Raw genomic sequence first — 18,460 nt, forward strand, 5'->3', positions numbered from 1 at the left:
TTACATCCAGCACTGTATGGGGCTGCAGTCTGTTTGGGCTCTGACAAAATGAAAGAGATAAGGAGAGTTTAGAGCAGAAGCTAGAGATTGGAAAGCGATCGTCTCTGTTGCTTGTTACTGACACCACCTAGTGACTCCCTCAGGAGAAGAAGCAGCTGTTGCCAAATGCAGTGCGATAATAATAATAATGATAATAATAATAATAATAATAATAATAATAATAATGGTATTTGTTAAGCACTTACTATGTGCCAAGCACTGTTCAAAGCTTTGAGGTAGATACAAGGTAATCACGTTGCCCCACATGGGGCTCATAGTCTTAATCCCCATTTTAAAGATGAGGTAATAATAATAATAATTGGCATTTGTTAAGCGCTTACTATGTGCAAAGCACTGTTCTAAGCACTGGGGAGGAGACAGGGTGATCAGGTTGTCCCACTTGGGGCTCACAGTCTTAATCCCCATTTTACAGATGAGGTAACTGAGGCCCAGAGAAGTTAAGTGACTTGCCCAAGGTCACACAGCAGACAAGTGGCGGAGCTGGGATTAGAACCCATGACCTCTAACTCCCAAACCCGTGTTCTTTCCACTGAGCCATGCTGCTTCACGATGTAACCGGTATATTGACTGTAATTACTCTAGACTGTAAGCTCATTGTGGGCAAGGTACGTGTCCATTTATTGTTATACTGTACTTTCCTAAGCGCTTAGCACAGTGCTCTGCACACAATAAGCACCTAATAAATACAACTGATCGACTGGAGGGACAATAAATGGTGCACCAACTTATGCGGGTTTTCGTTTTGTTTGGCTCTTCCGAGGAAACAACTTGCCAAGTCCTGCCCTGAAAGGTATCCTGGCTCTGCCACTTGTCCGCTGTGTGACCTTGGGTAAGTCACTTCACTTCTCTGGGCCTCAGTTGCCTCATCTGTAAAATGGGGGTCGAGTCTGTGAGCCCCAGGTGGGAGAGGGGCTGTGTCCAACCTTCTATCCACCCCAGCACAGTAAGCGCTTAACAAATACCATAATTTAAAAGGAGTGACTAAGCGTCTATAACAAATAACTAAATGGCACTGCGGGGCAAGAACAAGAAATAAGCTTTAGGCCCCTGAGACTTATCATTCATTCAATCGTATTTATTGAGTACTTACTGTGTGCAGGGCACTGTACTAAGCGCTGAAAGTACAATTCAGCAACAGACACAATCCCTACCCAACAACGGGCTCACAGTCTAGAAACAGTTTGAATCTTTAGTCTAGAATCAGTCTAGAATCTTTGGGAAACAGTTCGGTTCCGTGTTAAAATGTGATGAGCATATTCTTAACAAATTCATATTAAATTATTAGCAAATATTAGTATATGAGCAAAGATATGATTTGATTCCAGCTTTGCAACCAAAAGCATGAAATTTAGAAGGAAGTCACTATTTCCATAGGCTGCTTATTTTAAATATGGTATTTGAAACATGGTATTAAATGGTACTAATAGTATTACAATAGAACACGCAGGAAACAAAATCATGGGGAAAACACATCCCAACCTGTTGCAAATGGAACTGGTTTGAAGTCGTTTTGCGGTTGCTGTTTTTATCCACACCCACTCAAATCTGAACGATCAGAATTAATGTTTTCCAATGCTTCCAAAGCACCTGAGAAGGGTCTCGGGGGAGGAACTGGGGACTGCCTGATCAAAATGAATTGCCTTTTCCACCTTAGAATCCTACACCATTAACTCTAAGAGTCATTTCCAAAATATCTGCTTCAGGTTCTTCATTTTCTAAGCCAAAATCCACAGGGAGGGAGCAGTACTACCTGAGCAATGCAGCCCTACTACAGGGTTAGCCCGATGACTTCATGACTAGTCCGTTTCCAATACCATCACCCTGCAGCTACTGAATACCAAGGAAGAAATTTAAAGCCAACAAAATACAAAATACAAAGAGGACAGGGAACCTCAACCATACCAGAGGGTAACCATCACTCCACTCGATGTGCAACGAAAAGCTAGTTAATATACTTCGGTAAATTTATAACTTACTCGTCCAGTTTTATCCAGAGCAAGAACGCAGATTTTTTGACCCCCGTTTTCTTTCAGATGTTGAGGATCAACTTTGTACTCCATATATCCTCCGGACACAAGAACCTTTTTTAGGTTTAGCTGTCTAAATAAACAAAGGGGAGAGATTAATATTTTGCCTAAATCTGTGTGCTAATTAAAAAAAAAAAAAACTAACAGGCAAATAAAGGAAACATTTGCTTTCAACACTAAAATAACTCACTCTTCACTCTGAGTTATATTAACCTCTCCTCTGAGGACCTCAAAAGGTGCAACTCTCCAATCAGACTGGCAACTGATCGCCCTCCCAAGAGGCTTGGAAGACATGAAAATTGAATTCATGTCCATGAAATTGGACATGACTGCCCAATACAGCAAGCCAACACACACCACCTATAGTACCTGTGCTCCATAACTAAAAATCCACCCCTAACCCATGTGGAGAAATGGAAATTAACCTAAATTGAAAGTCTAGATATACCACCAGATGACCATTAAGGCAGCCATCTGTTGGCCAGACTCACCAGGCAGAGGCAGCTGAAAACAGCCCTCATTAGGTAAAAATGGGGTCACAGGGCTGAGGATACCCCCAAAAGGAGTCCTAGGCTTCTATAAGACCCTAACCAGTGCAGATGGGCATGCTTCCATTTCCAAAGTGTCAAAGCTCTTTCAAAGAATGAAAAAGTGATATTTTGTTCACCCGGAGCTACCTACTTTGAAGCCATCTTCTTGCACTGATAGAATGCCAGCAAGTAAATATCTCCCCTTCCTGTCACGCAAACAGTAGCAGCATCACTTGCGGTGACGAAGGACACCGTAACATCCTTATGACACAGGGCTGAGACCGGGCGGGGGGTCGTCACATACTTCTCGCCGTTGGGATCTGGCGGATACCCTGCAAGAATGTTTGAGCAACACGTAGAATTATCCTTCTTTAACTTGTTATTTGCCTCTAGACTGGAAGCCACCTGTGGGCCAGAAACAGGACCCAATCAGTGTCCACTATCCTGTGAGTGGTACAAGGTTTCCCAAATCCTAAACATTTCATCGACTGTGACTGGGTCTACTTTCCAGGGGGATTATCTCTTCTCACTTATAAATCGTAAACACACTCCCACATATAAAATTACGGGTTCTATTAAAACCCAAATGTCGATTAAAAACAAAGGTTTGCATCATGACATGCTAATTCAGTCGGGCGGTGATTTGTACAGACTCTGATCTTCCATTTGAGCTTTTACTTCCAGTAGATTGTAAGCAGTTTGACAGGGATTCCCTTTCACCTCCACTGTACGTACAGCAGGTGCTCAGTAAACACTACTGAGTGATTCCCCCCATACAGTGAATTTGGGAACTGGCAGCCACCACACCCCACCTAATAAAAAAAAAAAAATAATAATGATGGCATTTGTTAAGCGCTTATTATGTGCAAAGCACTGTTCTATGCACTGGGGGGATATAACATGATCAGATTGTCCCACGTGGGGCTCACAGTCAATCCCCATTTACAGATGAGGTAAATGAGGCTCAGAGACGTTAAGTGACTTGCCCAAGGTCACACAACAGACATGTGGCAGAGCCAGGATTCGAACCCATGACCTCAGACTCCAAAGCCTGGGCTCTTTCCACTGAGCCACGCTGCTTCTCTAATGGTGCAGGATGAGAACCTCAGCTTCATTTAAGTATGGTGTACCTGATGTGCTTCCCACACAGCTTCCCCCGATCATTAACAGGATAAATTCCTGTTACAGCCAATCCCTGGGTAAGGAGGAAACTGTATTATAGGGTTTGGAGGAAAATACAATGTAGATCCCCAAAATACCACTACTGTACTAATGAGACCTGCTACACCGAAGCCTCTAAGAGAGCCTCCAAGCTTATGACATTGGAAGGGTGAAAGACTAAATCCCTGAGGTACCCCCTCCCCACCACCAAAGACAACTCCTTCAATGAAAATGCAATAATCCAAAAGCATTTTAGGGGTACTCTCAAAGGGAGAAATGGAGAGCCTGCAAAACAAAGCCAGAGAGCAAAACCAGGACAACAACAGCTAATAGTCTAGCTCATCTACGACCTCATCTATATCTAGCAGACTCCTCTGTTTCTGGTCTATTCCCAGAAATGAAACCAGATTAAAAAGAGTCAAGGAACTCAAGACACTCTAAACATACCCAGGGTTGCTTCTCAAGTTTCTCTACCACCTTCCCTTAAAGAAAATTAGAATTAGGACTCTAGGGACCAAAAAACTGATTCTTAAGTTTCTTGAAAACTGACCGAGAGTTAACTCTCTTGAAGGGAGACGCTATCTCGGCCAATGACAGGTCCAGGAATTCCTTCCTGGTTTTCTCCAGCCAAGAGGAATATGAACCACTCCTAGGACCTCTGGCTGAACCTCAAGCAAAGAAATCAACACCAACCTGATGGTCTGGCATGGCTCAACTACCCTGGAAGCAGACAGTTCCCTCCCAATCTAATTTTACCGGCAAAATAGACGGAGAAGTCTGTCTCCCACCCCTACTCGGAGAGAAAACGTCAACTCTATGGAAGATGGTGGGCAGTCTAGATTAGATTACCAACAATCCAAAATCATTTCATTGGATGAAATTATACAGACGCCCTTATGGAAGCAAAGGAGAATGTATCCGTCTTCCCTATTCCACAGCATACAAATCTTTACGAAGCTTAGATTTTATAGATTTGTTGTATTTACACTGCAGATGGAGTTTTTAAAGGTCTCTCACCTAGTTGCCCACCATTTAGTCCCATGGTGTAGACAGCTTCTTTAGTCCAGAGCACTGTATGGAACCTGCCTGCCGCCACCCCAAATATTGTTCTCCCTTTCAGATTTTTTGCCTGAACCTGTGGGGAGAGAGAAGCATACGTTCATCTAACTTTTTGGAAATGAAGAAAGGCTTTCAATTAATGAGTTACTGAAATGGCTCACAATATCTGTAACAAAGGGGCCAAAGTATTGCACTGACCAAGTTTTAGTTGGATCCCTTTTTATAAACCCAAATTTGCTATTTCTTTTCTTGTGCACGTCAAGCTCTGTAGTCATACTATAAATTGGAATTCAATCAAGTTTTGTTAAGAAAATATGCCAGGAAATGTACCTCCATTTAACCCAGACCTAGCAACCCCACCCTAGGTAGCTGCCGTGCAAATGACGGACAGAGGCAGTCATACCGAGAGTTGGAATTACAAATCTACTTGATGATTTCCTCAGTGTTCGTGATCATCTGAATTCTCCTTGGTTGGTCAGAGATATGTGCTTGATTCGAACCCAAAGAAATTATCATGAGGGTTGTCTTAGAATCAAGATGGAGGAGTATCCCCACTGAGGATTTTTAAACTACGTAAAACACTGGAAAACACATCTTAAGAGGTCACTTAAAGGCATAATTTCAAGTTATGGATGAGTCAGTTTATCAGTCAAGTGGAGACTTTCTGATGATGGGAGCTTTTTTCATTTTCCAGTGTCCTGCAAAGAGTAGTAAGGGTTTATTAAATGCTGCTACTGCTGCTGATTAAGACAATGAAATAAAATGATAGACTTATACCTGTCTCGGTAAACTGCAACTTGGAAGGGGTGGGGTAATACCCAACTGATGAAAAGTATTTAGACCAAATGTATAAACATATCCCTCTTCAGTTAAAACAACTGTGTGGTCTTTAGCAGCTGCTACTTGGATGCAATTATGACCAATAAGCCCATCCACCAGTCGAGGAACCTATAGAAGAAATGGGACAAAGAATGTATCGACAGGAAATGGCATCTCTAGCTTAGAATACATATAGCAACCGAAAATCAAGAAGCCTTCAGGTTTGACCCTCAAAAACAACATGGGACACAGGTAACAACTCTCATATGATAGCAAACATCTCATGCGTGAAGTTCATTCGGATGAGAGATTTGGTTTCTACTGGACTTCAAGAGATTTTTTTTTTAAATGGCATTTGCCAAGTGCTTACTATGTGCCAGGCACTGTTCTAAGTGCTGGAGTAGTTACAAGGTTAGGTTGGACACAGTTTATGTCCCACATGGGATTCACAGCTTTAATCCCCATTTTACAGACGAGGTAACTGAGGCACAGAGAATCAATCAGTTGATGGTATTTGCTAAGCACTTAGTAATTCCTCATTAGTATAATGGTGAGTATCCCCGCCTGTCACGTGGGAGACCGGGGTTCAATTTCCCGAAGGGGAGGTGAAAGTATATTTTTCTCCCCCTTGTAGACTTTGAGCCTGTTGTTGGGTAGGGACCTTCTCTATATGTTGCCAACTTGTAATAACAATAATAATAATAATAATGGCATTTATTAAGCGCTTACTATGTGCAAAGCACTGTTCTAAGTGCTGGAGAGGTTACAAGGTGATCAGGTTGTCCCACAGGGGGCTCACAGTCTTCATCCCCATTTTACAGATGAGTGAACCAAGGCCCAGAGAAGTCAAGTAACTTGCCCAAAGTCACACAGCTGACAATTGGCGGAGCCGGGATTTGAACCCATGACCTCTGACTCCAAAGCCCGGGCTCTTTCCACTGAGCCATGCTGCTTCTCCTACTTGTACTTCCCAAGCGCTTAATACGGTGCTCTGCACACAGTAGGTGCTCAATAAATACGATCGAATGAAATAATGAATGCGCAGAGCATTGTTCTTAGTGCTTGGGAGAGTACAATACAATAGAATTAGCAGACACGTTCCCTGCCCATAATCACCTTATGGTCTAGTGGGAGTGAAGTGACTTGCCCGAGGTCAGACAGCAGACAAGTGGAGGAGCAGAGATTAGAACCCAGGTCCTCCTGACTCCCAGGCACATGTACTGCTCTGTGCTGCCTCACAGAGAAGCAGCGTGGCTCAGTGAAAAGAGCCCGGGCTTTGGAGTCAGCGGTCATGGGTTCGAATCCCGCTCCGCCACATGTCTGCTGTGTGATCTTGGGCAAGTCACTTAACTTCTCTGGGCCTCAGTTACCTCATCTGTAAAATGGGGATTAAGACTATGAGCCCCACGTGGGACAACCTGATCACCCTGTATCCTCCCCAGCGCTTAGAACAGTGCTTTGCACATAGTAAGCGCTTAACAAATGCCAATTATTATTATTATTATTATTATGTACTCTATCCACTAGGCCACGGTGCTTCTCTGCTTGAAATGTTCTCTTGGAACTGGTTTGTCCAGGCATGATAGGGGAGGGTTTCCAACCCAAATGAGGGCAATGAACCCAAATGAGGGCAATGAAGGATGCACAATTGCTTGGTACATAGTAAGCACTTAACAAATGCCATCATTATTATTAAACAGCTCCCGCCTGTGTCCTCCCCTTCCTACTGATCAACCAAGTCTACGTGGCCTGTTGCTTGCCAGACCTTTCCCCAAGCTTTCCGACTATACCAAGTTCAATCAGGTTCTCTCTCAGCTTTCTTCTCTCCACAATGAAGAGCTCCTAACCTTTGCAATCTCACCTTTTGCTTCCAGGTCACCCTGATTGGCCTGTTCTGTACCTTTTCTAATAATAATGGTGGTATTTATTAAGCGCTTACTAGGTGCAAAGCACTGTTCTAAGCACTCGGGAGGTTACAAGGTGATCAGGTTGTCCCACGGGGGGCTCACAATCTTAATCTCCATTTTACAGATGAGGTAACTAAGGCACAGAGAAGCTAAGTGACTTGCCCAAAGTCACACAGCTGACAATTGGCAGAGCTGGGATTTGAACCCATGACCTCTGACTCCAAAGCCTGGGCTCTTTCCACTGAGCCACGCTGCTTGCTCTATTCTTCCTACGAACTGCAGTGGTACTCCAGGGTTGGATATACTCTCGTGGTTTCACTGAGGGGGGAAAACCTATGCTTTTTGTTATTTTCTATACCCGTCCTAATGACGTGCATGATCTTGTTGGCCTTTGTGGATGTTGCTACATGAAGGGTGGATAATTTGAGGGGACAGTCAGCAATGTCACCTTTTCCTAATCCTCGATCGACACTCAGGGCCCATTTACGATGAGTTTACCTACGAGACATTACCTTCCCCATCCTCTCATCGGCCTCTTTCCTACCCATTCACTCAGCTCCGCAACATCTTCCAGCAGGTTATTCCCGTCGGAAAAAATGAGTGACCACTATATACTCGGAAATTTCCCTGCATGCTTCTCCCAGATCATTCAGGAAAAAGTCTGCTGAAACTAGATCTAAGACTGAGATCTGACCGAAGGAGACCCCTAATTTCACTTCTTTCTATATTTTTTCCACAACAGACAAACCCCTTCCAGTTCTATGATTCGTTTTGGGGGTCCCATCAGAGTTTCTGACCTACAGCTTCTCCCAATACCCTTCTGAATGAGCAGGGGACAAAAAGCTCCCCCAAAATGACTCAGGCCCGGGGTTGGCTGCCAAAAGCTAATCACGCAAACTGAACCATTCAGGGCGATAAGGCAACAAGATCCCAAGAACTGTGTTCTGAGCCCCCGCTCGATTTCATGGTACTATGAGATGACAAACAGAGCCTGAAAAAGATCTTGGCTGAAAACCACCTTGACTCATGTAAACACGGCCTGGTGGCAGTGGGCGAGGAGGGGGGATGGAAAGCAACCTCTAAAAAAAATTGTAAGCGTTTTTAAGCTTATTTTAATCTGAGTGTTGCCCTATGTCCCACATAATGCTTTTCTGCTCCAACTTGACTCAAATGGGAAAATGTATAGTTAGCATTTTTCACATAAATACATATTTAAAACAAACCCACTCTATTTAAAATTATAAGTAGTGCAGCCCAGTGGTACCATCACAGGACTGGGAGACAGGTGACCTGGGTTGTCACCCCTGTTTCTCTACTTGCCTGCTGTGTGACTTTAGACAAGTCACTTAAACCCTCTGGGCCTCAATTTCTGGGCCCCATTTTTCAAATGAGGATACCTGTTCTCCCTCCTAGCCTCTTGTGGACCAAGGACTGTATCCAATCTGCTTATACTGAATCTACCCCAGGGCTTAACACAGTGTTGGCGCATAGGAAGTGTTTAATAAATTAGCATTATATGTAAAAAAATTGTATCGACATTTGGTTCTTTAAACCAAGGATATAAACTTATGCAATCCTGATCTGCTAGCTCCAAAACACACTGCCCTCTCCCCTGTAGGGAACGAAAATCTGAAACACAGTACGGGGGCAAAGATGCCGTATTCTTGCATCACAAACACCCCTGCATAGATTTTTCGGTATCGATCTAAATTTTCGATTTAAGTTGTTCTTCAAATACCAGGCAGGTTTGCTCATCTCCATGGCCTAAGCGTCCCCCTTGTCCGTGACCGCAGGTGTAAACTTGCCCTTTCTGCGACAGGAACACCGAATGAAATTTACAAAGTACCACCTGCAGGAAGACGAGAGAACGAGAGAATCACATTAGCGATACGCTAACTAAATGCTTCTAATCCATTACATTTCAAGGCATAGCCATCACAAGGAAAGAAAAAGGGAAGGGAACGCTGATTACAGAGTCTCTAAAAGCTCCCGGAGAAGAGCTGAAAATGGTCACACAAACACTGAGGGTGGCTTCACGTGGCCCATGGCTCCAACGTCCAAGAAGGATCTAGTGAGCACCTGTCTGCAGCTCACTGACAGCCCCACCTCAAGTAATGACAATAATAATCGTGCTATTTGTTAAGCGCTGACTAGGTGCCAGGCACCTTACTAAGCACTGGGTGGAAACAAGCAAATCAGGTCGGTCACCATCCTGTTCCTCAAGGAACGCACAGTCTCAATCCCCATTTTACAGACAAGGTAACTGAGGCCCAATCAATCAATCAATTGTATTTATTGAGCTCTTACTGTGTGCAGAGCACTGTACTAAGCGCTTGGGAAGTACAAGTTGGCAACATATAAAGACAGTCCCTACCCAACAGTGGGCTCACAGTCTAAAAGGGGGAGACAGAGAACAAAACCAAACATACTAACAAAATAAAATAAATAGAATAGATACGTACAGGTAAAATAAATAGAGTAATAGAGAAGGGAAGTGGCTTTTCATTCATTCACTCATTCGATTGTATTTACTGAGCGCTTACTGTGTACAAAGCACTGCACTAAGCCCTTGGGAGAGTACGATACAACAAACAGATACATTCCCTGACCACAATGAACTGATAGTCTAGAGGGGCAGACGGACATTAATTTATATAAATAAATTAAAGATATATGTATATGCGCTGTGGGGAAGGGAGGAGGAATGAATGAGGGGAGCAAATCAGGGCGATGCAGAAGAAAGTGGGAGAAGAGAAGAGGAGGGCTTAGTCAGGGAAGGCCTCCTGGAGGAGATGTGCCTTCAACAAGGCTTTGAAGTGGGGGAGAACAATTAATCTGTTTGATATGAAGAGGGAGAGTGTTCCGGGTCAGAGGTAGGATGTGGGCAAGAGGTCAGCGGCGAGATAGACGGGATCGAGGTACGAGATCGACTTGCCCAAGGTCACCCGGGGGACAAGTGGTGGAGCCGGAACTAGAACCCAGGTCCTTCTGGGACCCTGCTCTATCCACTGGTCCACACTGTTTCTCAAACCAACGGAGACTGAGAAGGCCTGGAACTCCTGCCCAGAAGCAGCCGCTTTAACGCCCCGCTTGGCTCAGGGACGGAAGTGAGGCAGAGCAGGGCTCGGTAGTCTTGGCTCATTTATATTGGCTAGTTTATAATCCCCAGTTATTGCTGTGCCTCTTCTTATCGACAGGACTTGCACCTGGCAGGCTACCAATTCTCCCGTCGGGGCTGAAAGTATAACCTGACTCATACTGGAAAGGGGAAGGGGGAGAGGGGCGGGAACAAGATATTTAAAGGTGCCCGCCATTCGGTTAAGGCCAGGCTCAGCCTGTGACGGCAGGAGGGACGGGTGAAGCAATGGGCATTTCCAACTGCAGCGGCAAGCTTCTAGCTGACCCTGCAGCCCAGTGCGGACGAGGGGCACCTCCCAGGTGCCCAGACCGGGCTGGGGGCCGGACAGAAAAAGGGCAGCAGGAGTGCGGGCCAGCTTCCCCTCCAGGCCCACCCCCGAGTGCCCCCACCCATGCCCTTCCCGCAGCCATGCCAACTCCCTCCAAGGACTGACCGCACTGCTGGCGGCCGACTGGACGCGTGGCACGCTGCAACTCAGGCCCTCCCTACACCACTACCATGGGTTGGCACCAAATCTCACTTAGGCCTGAGAGACAACCATTCATTCATTCAATCATATTTATTGAGCGCTTACTGCGTGCAGAGCACCGTACTAAGCGCTTGGAAAGTACAAGTTGGCAACATATAGAGACGGTCCCTACTCAACAACAGGCTTACAGTCTAGAAGTCCCCACAGAGCCAAAAGCCCCCCAAACTGTTCACTCTGAAATCATCTGAGCTGGGCCATGCTCACTGGCACGTACTTGTATTACCAGGTCCCCGCTGAGTTTCACCAGTGCTCCTGATAGTTCCTGTTTTGATGAAGCCTGCTATTATTCCTGGGGCTTTAGTCTGTCAGCTTCTCTTCTAACTTTTCCTGCTCACTTTCCACATCCTGGTCAGCCTGTTTCTAGGTTACGCCTTCTTGCTAAGAGTTCCAACATTTCCTCTCCAAATTCCTTTATAGTTATCATGGTGGGTTTACCCCAGTTCATCAATTTGGCCTAAAACACTTTGGGTCATCACCGCACTTCAATCCAGGGCCTTTGATCTGCCTTCCTTTGAAAAATGATTCGGGCAAGGAAACCTCCATTATAACTTCCTCAGGAAATGCCAAACCATAGAATTTGCTGAGCTTCTGTCAGTTCTTTCATCCCCATGTGCATCTTTACACCACCATGATCATGTTACTCCACTGAACCCTTGGTCAACTTTCTGCTTCGCAGTTCTTAAATATTTGAAGCCTCTTGTACTACTAGTTTTGGCATTCCTGTACGATACTCTTCATATGTTTTAGGTCCACCTCATTACCTGTTTGAATTTGACCTTTAAACTGTAAGCTCCTTAAGGGCATGGATTAGGTCTACCTACTCTACATTGTAATGTACTCTCCTAAGTGCTTAGTGCAGCGCTCTGCACACAGTAAGCTCTCGATAACTACCACTGACTGACTGAGATTGACCTGTCATTCTATATACACTTTCATGTTCTCACTTGATTCAAGATGACTTTTTTTTGTCAGTAAACCTTGCTGGGTTTCTATCTGATCCACCTTCTATGGGCTTTGATTTATCTAAATCTAAATTTAGATAAATTTAATATCAATTACTTGAGTTCAGCATATTCATTCAACAATAATCTCAGTGGGCTCAATTCTCCCAGCGGCTGATTCTTCTTCACCACTAGGGCAGATTATCTAAATTTTATCTAAATTTCTAATCTGGTACTTTTTAATAGAATCCAGGATTCTTCTAAACTGATTTTTGTACTAGCTGCTCCTTTTAACTTTTGGCTTAATTAGGTGTCCCATCATTTCAGTTTCTTTATTTGAAAAAGCAATAACTTCATTCAGTGATTTTTTTTTTTTAATTTGCCTTCCCTCCCCGGTAAGAATGTCAAATTCAATCATGCGGTGGTTGCTATTTCAGGAGGGCTCTTCATCTTACATTTCCTGCTCCAAGTCCAATCATCTACTAAGGATCAAATCCAGAATATGTTCTCTCCTTGTGGGCCAGGGGACTATTGTTCCAGAAAATAAGTCACTTCACTTATCCAAAAGCCTCACCTCCACTTGTCACTTGGATAACTTTTTCAGTCAATCCACGTAACGACAAATGAAGCTTTCCGCTATTATGACAGCCCTAGTGTTGCGGCTTCCGCAATCTATTTTAACTTTTCCTGCTCATTTCTTCATCATCATCGGGTGACCTACAGAGTTGGTCTACTACAACATTTTTGCTGAAGTTTGAAATTTCCACCCCCTTCTCCACCCCAACGTGGACTCTTCTCTTTTCCAGGAACACCCACTGAGTGTCAGGCACAAAAGTCACAAAAAGACCAGAGAGACCCAGGCATCCCTCAGTGTTAGGGTGGGAACTTCTTAGTTAAAGTTACTACTCTACCTGGACAAGGCTGATCAAGACTGACTTCAGGCCACGAGAAAATGAGTTTGGAAGTTTCTAAACCCTGGATTGAAACGGCTGGGGAATATCCTCTTCTGGGGTCCCTTAAGATGCCCAATCAACACAATCGGTCTGAGATTATTTCTATGTAATCGTTACTTAAGGCAGTAGGGAACAGACTAGATGTTTCTTTAAAGTCATTTCCAGCCCTGTTTCTGGGAAGCAAATTGTCTTTTCTCCTCCGAAAATGAACCATAGCCCGTCGCCCCTTAATTTTCATACCTCTCAATGCACCCCTGCCTTCTCTTGCCCGAAACTTGCTAATAGGAATTAAGCATTATCATCCAGTAATTATGCAACATGCCCTGCAAAATGACACACTACAAACCCTTGATTAGTTTACAGGAAAAGCCAGAGAGATCTCAGGAGACCTAGAAAAAGGACTGGATTATTTAGGCAATTAAACAGACTCATTCCTTCGGTATTTGAACATCAACCCAATCCATTAAAAAAAAAAAAATCAGTTGGACAGAACTGCTCTTTGAAAAATCTACATTTTTCATCATTACATACGAAAGTACCTGTGTGATATAGGTTCCAGTTCTAGGGAACAGATCCACCAATTCAGGATGGTGCTTACTCTGCTGACTTCCATGACCCAAAGTGAAATTTACGTTATTTCCCCAGGTGTAGACATCTGTGGGATCTGAAATGAGATTCAATTTTCACACGTAATGTTTCTCTGTGTACAAAGGTATCAGTTTAGCTCGGTTTCGGATGGCCGACTAATATAGGGGCATTGGGACTGCGTGTATTTTAAATTTGGTAAAAGGCAGGAAAAAAAAAAGAGAAAAAATCAACTACCTTCAGCTTCTACAATGAAGCTGCCAAGACTATTCAATAAGACTGTTAATAATGAAATCCCCAAAGAATAATCAGCAGGTGTATCAAACACATGTTGCCAACTTGTACTTCCCAAGTGCTTAGTACAGTGCTCTGCACACAGTAAGCACTCAATAAACACGATTGATTGATTGATTACGACGAAGACATTATTGTAACTGCAAGAAATGGAGCGTTTTATTCACCTATGCCATTTCCTTTCTTGCTAGTCATTAATAATGACATCACGCAGCCCATATTTTTACAGATAACAAATTTCACAGATAACTGGTAATTGGCAACACTTCTAAAGGGTGAGTTTATTTCCCTCTCCCTGCCTCCCAAAAAACCCACTATAGTAACTCTAGCCATCCACTGAAACCTACGATACCTATATACGTATATATTTTTGTGTTGCTATAGTTACGGTACTAATAAAGCACTTCCCAGGTGCTAAACTCCGTGCTAACCGCTAGAGCCCTGTTGTTGGTCCAGGACATCGAGCCCTGCTCTGGGAATGAGGATGCCTGGGTCAGAGTCCTGGTTTTGCCCATAGCCGGGCAATGGGGGCCAAGGTGGCACGTGCCCTTTGTAATGCGTTACCCCCGTGCCCACCTCCTGGGTGACTCCGTGCAACGATGGCTGGCAGAGGCGAGAGAGTACAATCGGCCCTGGGCAAGCCACTGGCACGAGAATCAATTCCTCCTTGCGGTTTCTCGGTTCTGAAGTACCAGGACCAAGGCCCGTCTGTCATTCCTGAGGGAAGACTCTATCGCTAAGTGATGAGACAAAGTCAAGATAATCCAATCGGCCCCGGTCTCTGCCCCCAAAAGAGACTCATGATCTACGTGAAACGCCCGATTTTACATCTTACCCGAATTCTTGAATGTAACGTGAGCTGGCCGGTCCTTCATTATAAGATCCAGAGCTGACAATCCTTCTCTATCCTGTGTATACAAGCTTACCCCTCGCTGAAAGGAGGAAAAATATTAAAAGGTTTCAGAGAATGCATTACAGAGCGCAGAGGCTTACCTGAGTGTAGAGATAAAAAGTCCAAAGGAATATGGTTAGAGTGCAAATGATAAAGTTTTATTTTTTCTGATATAGAAACTCGGGCTGTCCACACCAAGATAATTAAGAAATTAAATCACTAATGGCAACGTCAGTTTTTCACAAAACAAGGTAACAGTCCAAAATCTACAGGTGTCTTGCATTTCCAAGCCAACTTGCTTCAAATAAATTTTGACATTCAATAAATCCTCTTATGGAGTATTCTATCCATTTCCAAATAAATTTACAAAGTGGGGTCAAAAAAGCAAAAACTGGCTCAAAGGTTGAGATGAAATGAACAGTTCTCTTTAGGATATTTTTAGCCATATAAAAAAGACAACAAAATAATGAAAAACTGTCTAGGCTGTAAGCTCGTTGTGGGCAGGAAACATGTCAACCGACTCTGTTATATTGTACTCTCCCAAGCATTTAGTACAGTGCTCTGCACGACAAGTGCTCAATAAATACAAATGACTGATTGATTAAAAAAAATCTCCAACACAAGTAAATGCATCCTGAAGCTGGCATCTTCAACTTAGAAGTCTACAAGGTAAAATAAGTTCATCCATCCTAACTTTGTATTCTTGAAGAACCGACAGTGAATTTGACAAAAGCCCTGATACTTAGAGCCCAATTTTCAATGAAATAATTGATCTTTTTCCAAGATCGGAATGTCAGGGTAGTTGTGCCAAAAACGTCTGGCTAAACTGAAAGGGTCGTTTTTACTACTTTGTTGTCTTATTCTTAATTGAAGCCTTTTTTCCAACAGTATCCTATCAGTGATTTTTAGATGCTAAAAATCAGTATTTCCCTTACGGGGATTGATGACTTCACTTGTATATATTTTATATCTAGCTCACCCAACAGAATGCGAGCGATCTGTACTTTACTTCAGTGTCGTCTCCCCAGCTAGACTGTAAATTCTTGGAAGACAGGGATGAGGTCTCCTAATTCCACTGTACTCTCCCGAGCACTTAGTGGAGTGCTCTGCACAGAGTAGGCTCAATCAATACCACTCAATGATTGCATCTCATGCTTCAGTTGCATTTTCCAGAGTGTTTACAACAGGGCATGGTGCCCAGTGAGAACTTAACTGTTATTACTACTCTCAGACTGGGGTCCCCCCGAGGGAAAAGAGGCCATGTCTAAATCGCATCTGGGTATTCTCTCCCAGGGCTTTGAACAGCACTCTGCACACAGAAAGTACTTAATAAATACTGTTACTACAACTAAGGGGAAAATATTGCAAGTGACTATAGCTAAATGTAACCAGATCAGTACAAAAAAAGAAAAAAAAAATCTCCACTCAAACAGGTTCGTGAACTAAGAATGATTTCTGATCAAATATTCTTATCCCTCAGGCTACAACAGAAGTCCTTCCTTTGGGAGCTGTTGCTAACTAATATTAAAACGTCACAGAACACACTGAGCCCAGTTCTTCCAGGGCCTAAAGACACACCCTGGTAGTTAGCCAGTCGTTTGAGAGGAACGTTAATTCCTTCCGACTTTTTAATGACTTTTTACTGTTTTGCCCCCCGTGCACTGCAGCAATGCCTTAGTGGGGCAGATGAATCAGGCGCTGGGAGAATTGAGCCCACTGAGATTACTGTTGAATGAAGATGCTGAACTCAAGTAACTGGATTAATTTAGTTCATGGATTCTAGAAAAGTAAGGTCATTTATGGTTGCATACACTGGACCCTTAAGGAGATGAAAAAAACTTTCAGGAATCCTTAAAAATCTACCTTCCCCAAAAAAGCACGCCAAAAAAACTCCAGGTCTCTTGCAGAAGGGAGTATGAAAAATCTAAAGGCTTCTCCGGATGGATTTACAGGAAACAGCTGAGGAGTGTTTCTACAGAACAATGGATCCAGTTCTCCTAGAATACAAAGGTTGCATTCTTGCAAAAACTGGCATTTAAGGACAACTCACTCTGAGGTACTCATCCGCTCCCGTCACTGTGTGCATACTCAGTTTTTTTCCAATAACATGGTGCACCAAACCCAAGTGGGTTCTCATTCTCAGAACAGTCCCCTAATTGCCCAACAGTACCGCTACCCAAAACGTGAAGTGAAAAAACATGCTATGGAAGGGGGAGGTACACTGCAAATGTACGAAAACAGTCAACAACCCAGGAAGTCTACAACAAAGTTCAATACGGCAGCAACCCAACATTACCTCCATTCACGTATCAAATGGCAGAGGGATTTCCCCCAAAACAGAATCAGGACTTTTGATTTATTCCCTCTGAAATGTTTCCCTTTACTTCACAGCCCTCAGATAACGCCCAACCGCTTAATGGTTTGGAAGTTGCACAGAAACGGTGATGTTTAAAGTCCAATTTAAGAAAGGCAACTTTCTTAAATTGTCTAATGTTCCAAGGCTAACCCCAAACAGCATGCTAGCCCAATTCAGTATGTTATTCTTTTAGTGGCCGCCTGATTCAAGAATTCAGTAAACAAGTACGCGATGAAGTCGTTTAGACCAGGAAAAACAAGAATGGAAGCCTTCAAGTGGTCAGTACACCTAATTACAAATGACACGAAAGCTACAATCCAAACAAAAACTAAAAATCAATAAAACGAGCTTAATCCACAAATCAAAATTGGACCCTTACCTTCAAGAGAGACCAAACGCAATCAATGTGTCCATAGAAGATGCTTCGGTGGAGAGCGGTCCATCCTGATTCTTTGTCCTTTGCGGAAAGATCCACTCCTTTGGTGTCTGCCACCCAATCTAACACTCCTTTCTTACCACACGAGGAAGCAAGGTGGAGGACATTCCTACCAAAGGTATCCCTGATGGTCGCTGCATTGTAACAGTAAGTGGAGAGAAAAGCCTTAATCTGCCCTTCGCTCCCTCGGGTCACTACAGACAGGATGTCCACTGCATGCTTTGTGGAGCGACACTTCGGAGTACAGTCGGGCAAGGGAGAACTCATCCTAATCCTTCTTACGCGGTGCTCGCTTCTTCAGAAGAGCAGCCAGTTCAAACTGGTCTAAAGCCGGGGCACTATGGTATTATTTAGGCTAAACTACGCTGGGAATGAATAGTCTTCCCTGTATGCAAATTCAAATCCCCCTGGCAATGGTACAAAAACTATTAATCTCTGTACAATTCATTGGGCGCTTCAGCCAAAAAAATATTTAGAAATATCTACAAAGTTCATATCAAATGTATTTTTTTTTCAGTTTTTCTATTTCTTAAAAAAAGCTCTTCCAATGTCCGTTAGTAATTCCAGCAGTCAAGCACCAAGGAGAGGGGGAGGGAGGGCTCCCCCTCCACACTGTGGGACCCTTTCAAATATCCATAATTGCGAGGGAGACCTAGGAGACAAGACACAAAATAAAAAATGAATCGGACACATTAGAAGCCCAAAGCCAAGATACAGCTTTCACTGATGCCGAACGTTAAGATCGTCAGCCCGAATATTACGCACAAATTAG

General features: G+C 43.6%; 1 protein-coding gene across 2 annotated transcripts in view; it reads right to left on the reverse strand.

The window, feature by feature from the left end:
• IBTK (inhibitor of Bruton tyrosine kinase) overlaps positions 1-18,460 on the reverse strand; it is a 78,357-nt gene that overhangs the window by 49,385 nt on the left and 10,512 nt on the right. For both annotated transcript variants that reach the window (XM_038760806.1, XM_038760805.1), the window contains exons 2-9: positions 17,632-18,340; positions 14,840-14,936; positions 13,665-13,789; positions 9,302-9,412; positions 5,615-5,785; positions 4,796-4,913; positions 2,769-2,949; positions 2,037-2,160 (exon numbers count right to left, since the gene is read on the reverse strand). In XM_038760806.1, the coding sequence (XP_038616734.1) occupies positions 2,037-2,160; positions 2,769-2,949; positions 4,796-4,913; positions 5,615-5,785; positions 9,302-9,412; positions 13,665-13,789; positions 14,840-14,936; positions 17,632-17,955 (1,251 nt within the window). In that variant the 5' untranslated portion in view covers positions 17,956-18,340. The remainder of the gene's footprint in view (positions 1-2,036; positions 2,161-2,768; positions 2,950-4,795; positions 4,914-5,614; positions 5,786-9,301; positions 9,413-13,664; positions 13,790-14,839; positions 14,937-17,631; positions 18,341-18,460) is intronic.

Source organism: Tachyglossus aculeatus, chromosome 19 (genome assembly GCF_015852505.1).
Source record: "Tachyglossus aculeatus isolate mTacAcu1 chromosome 19, mTacAcu1.pri, whole genome shotgun sequence".
Classification (NCBI taxonomy): Eukaryota; Metazoa; Chordata; class Mammalia; order Monotremata; family Tachyglossidae; genus Tachyglossus; species Tachyglossus aculeatus.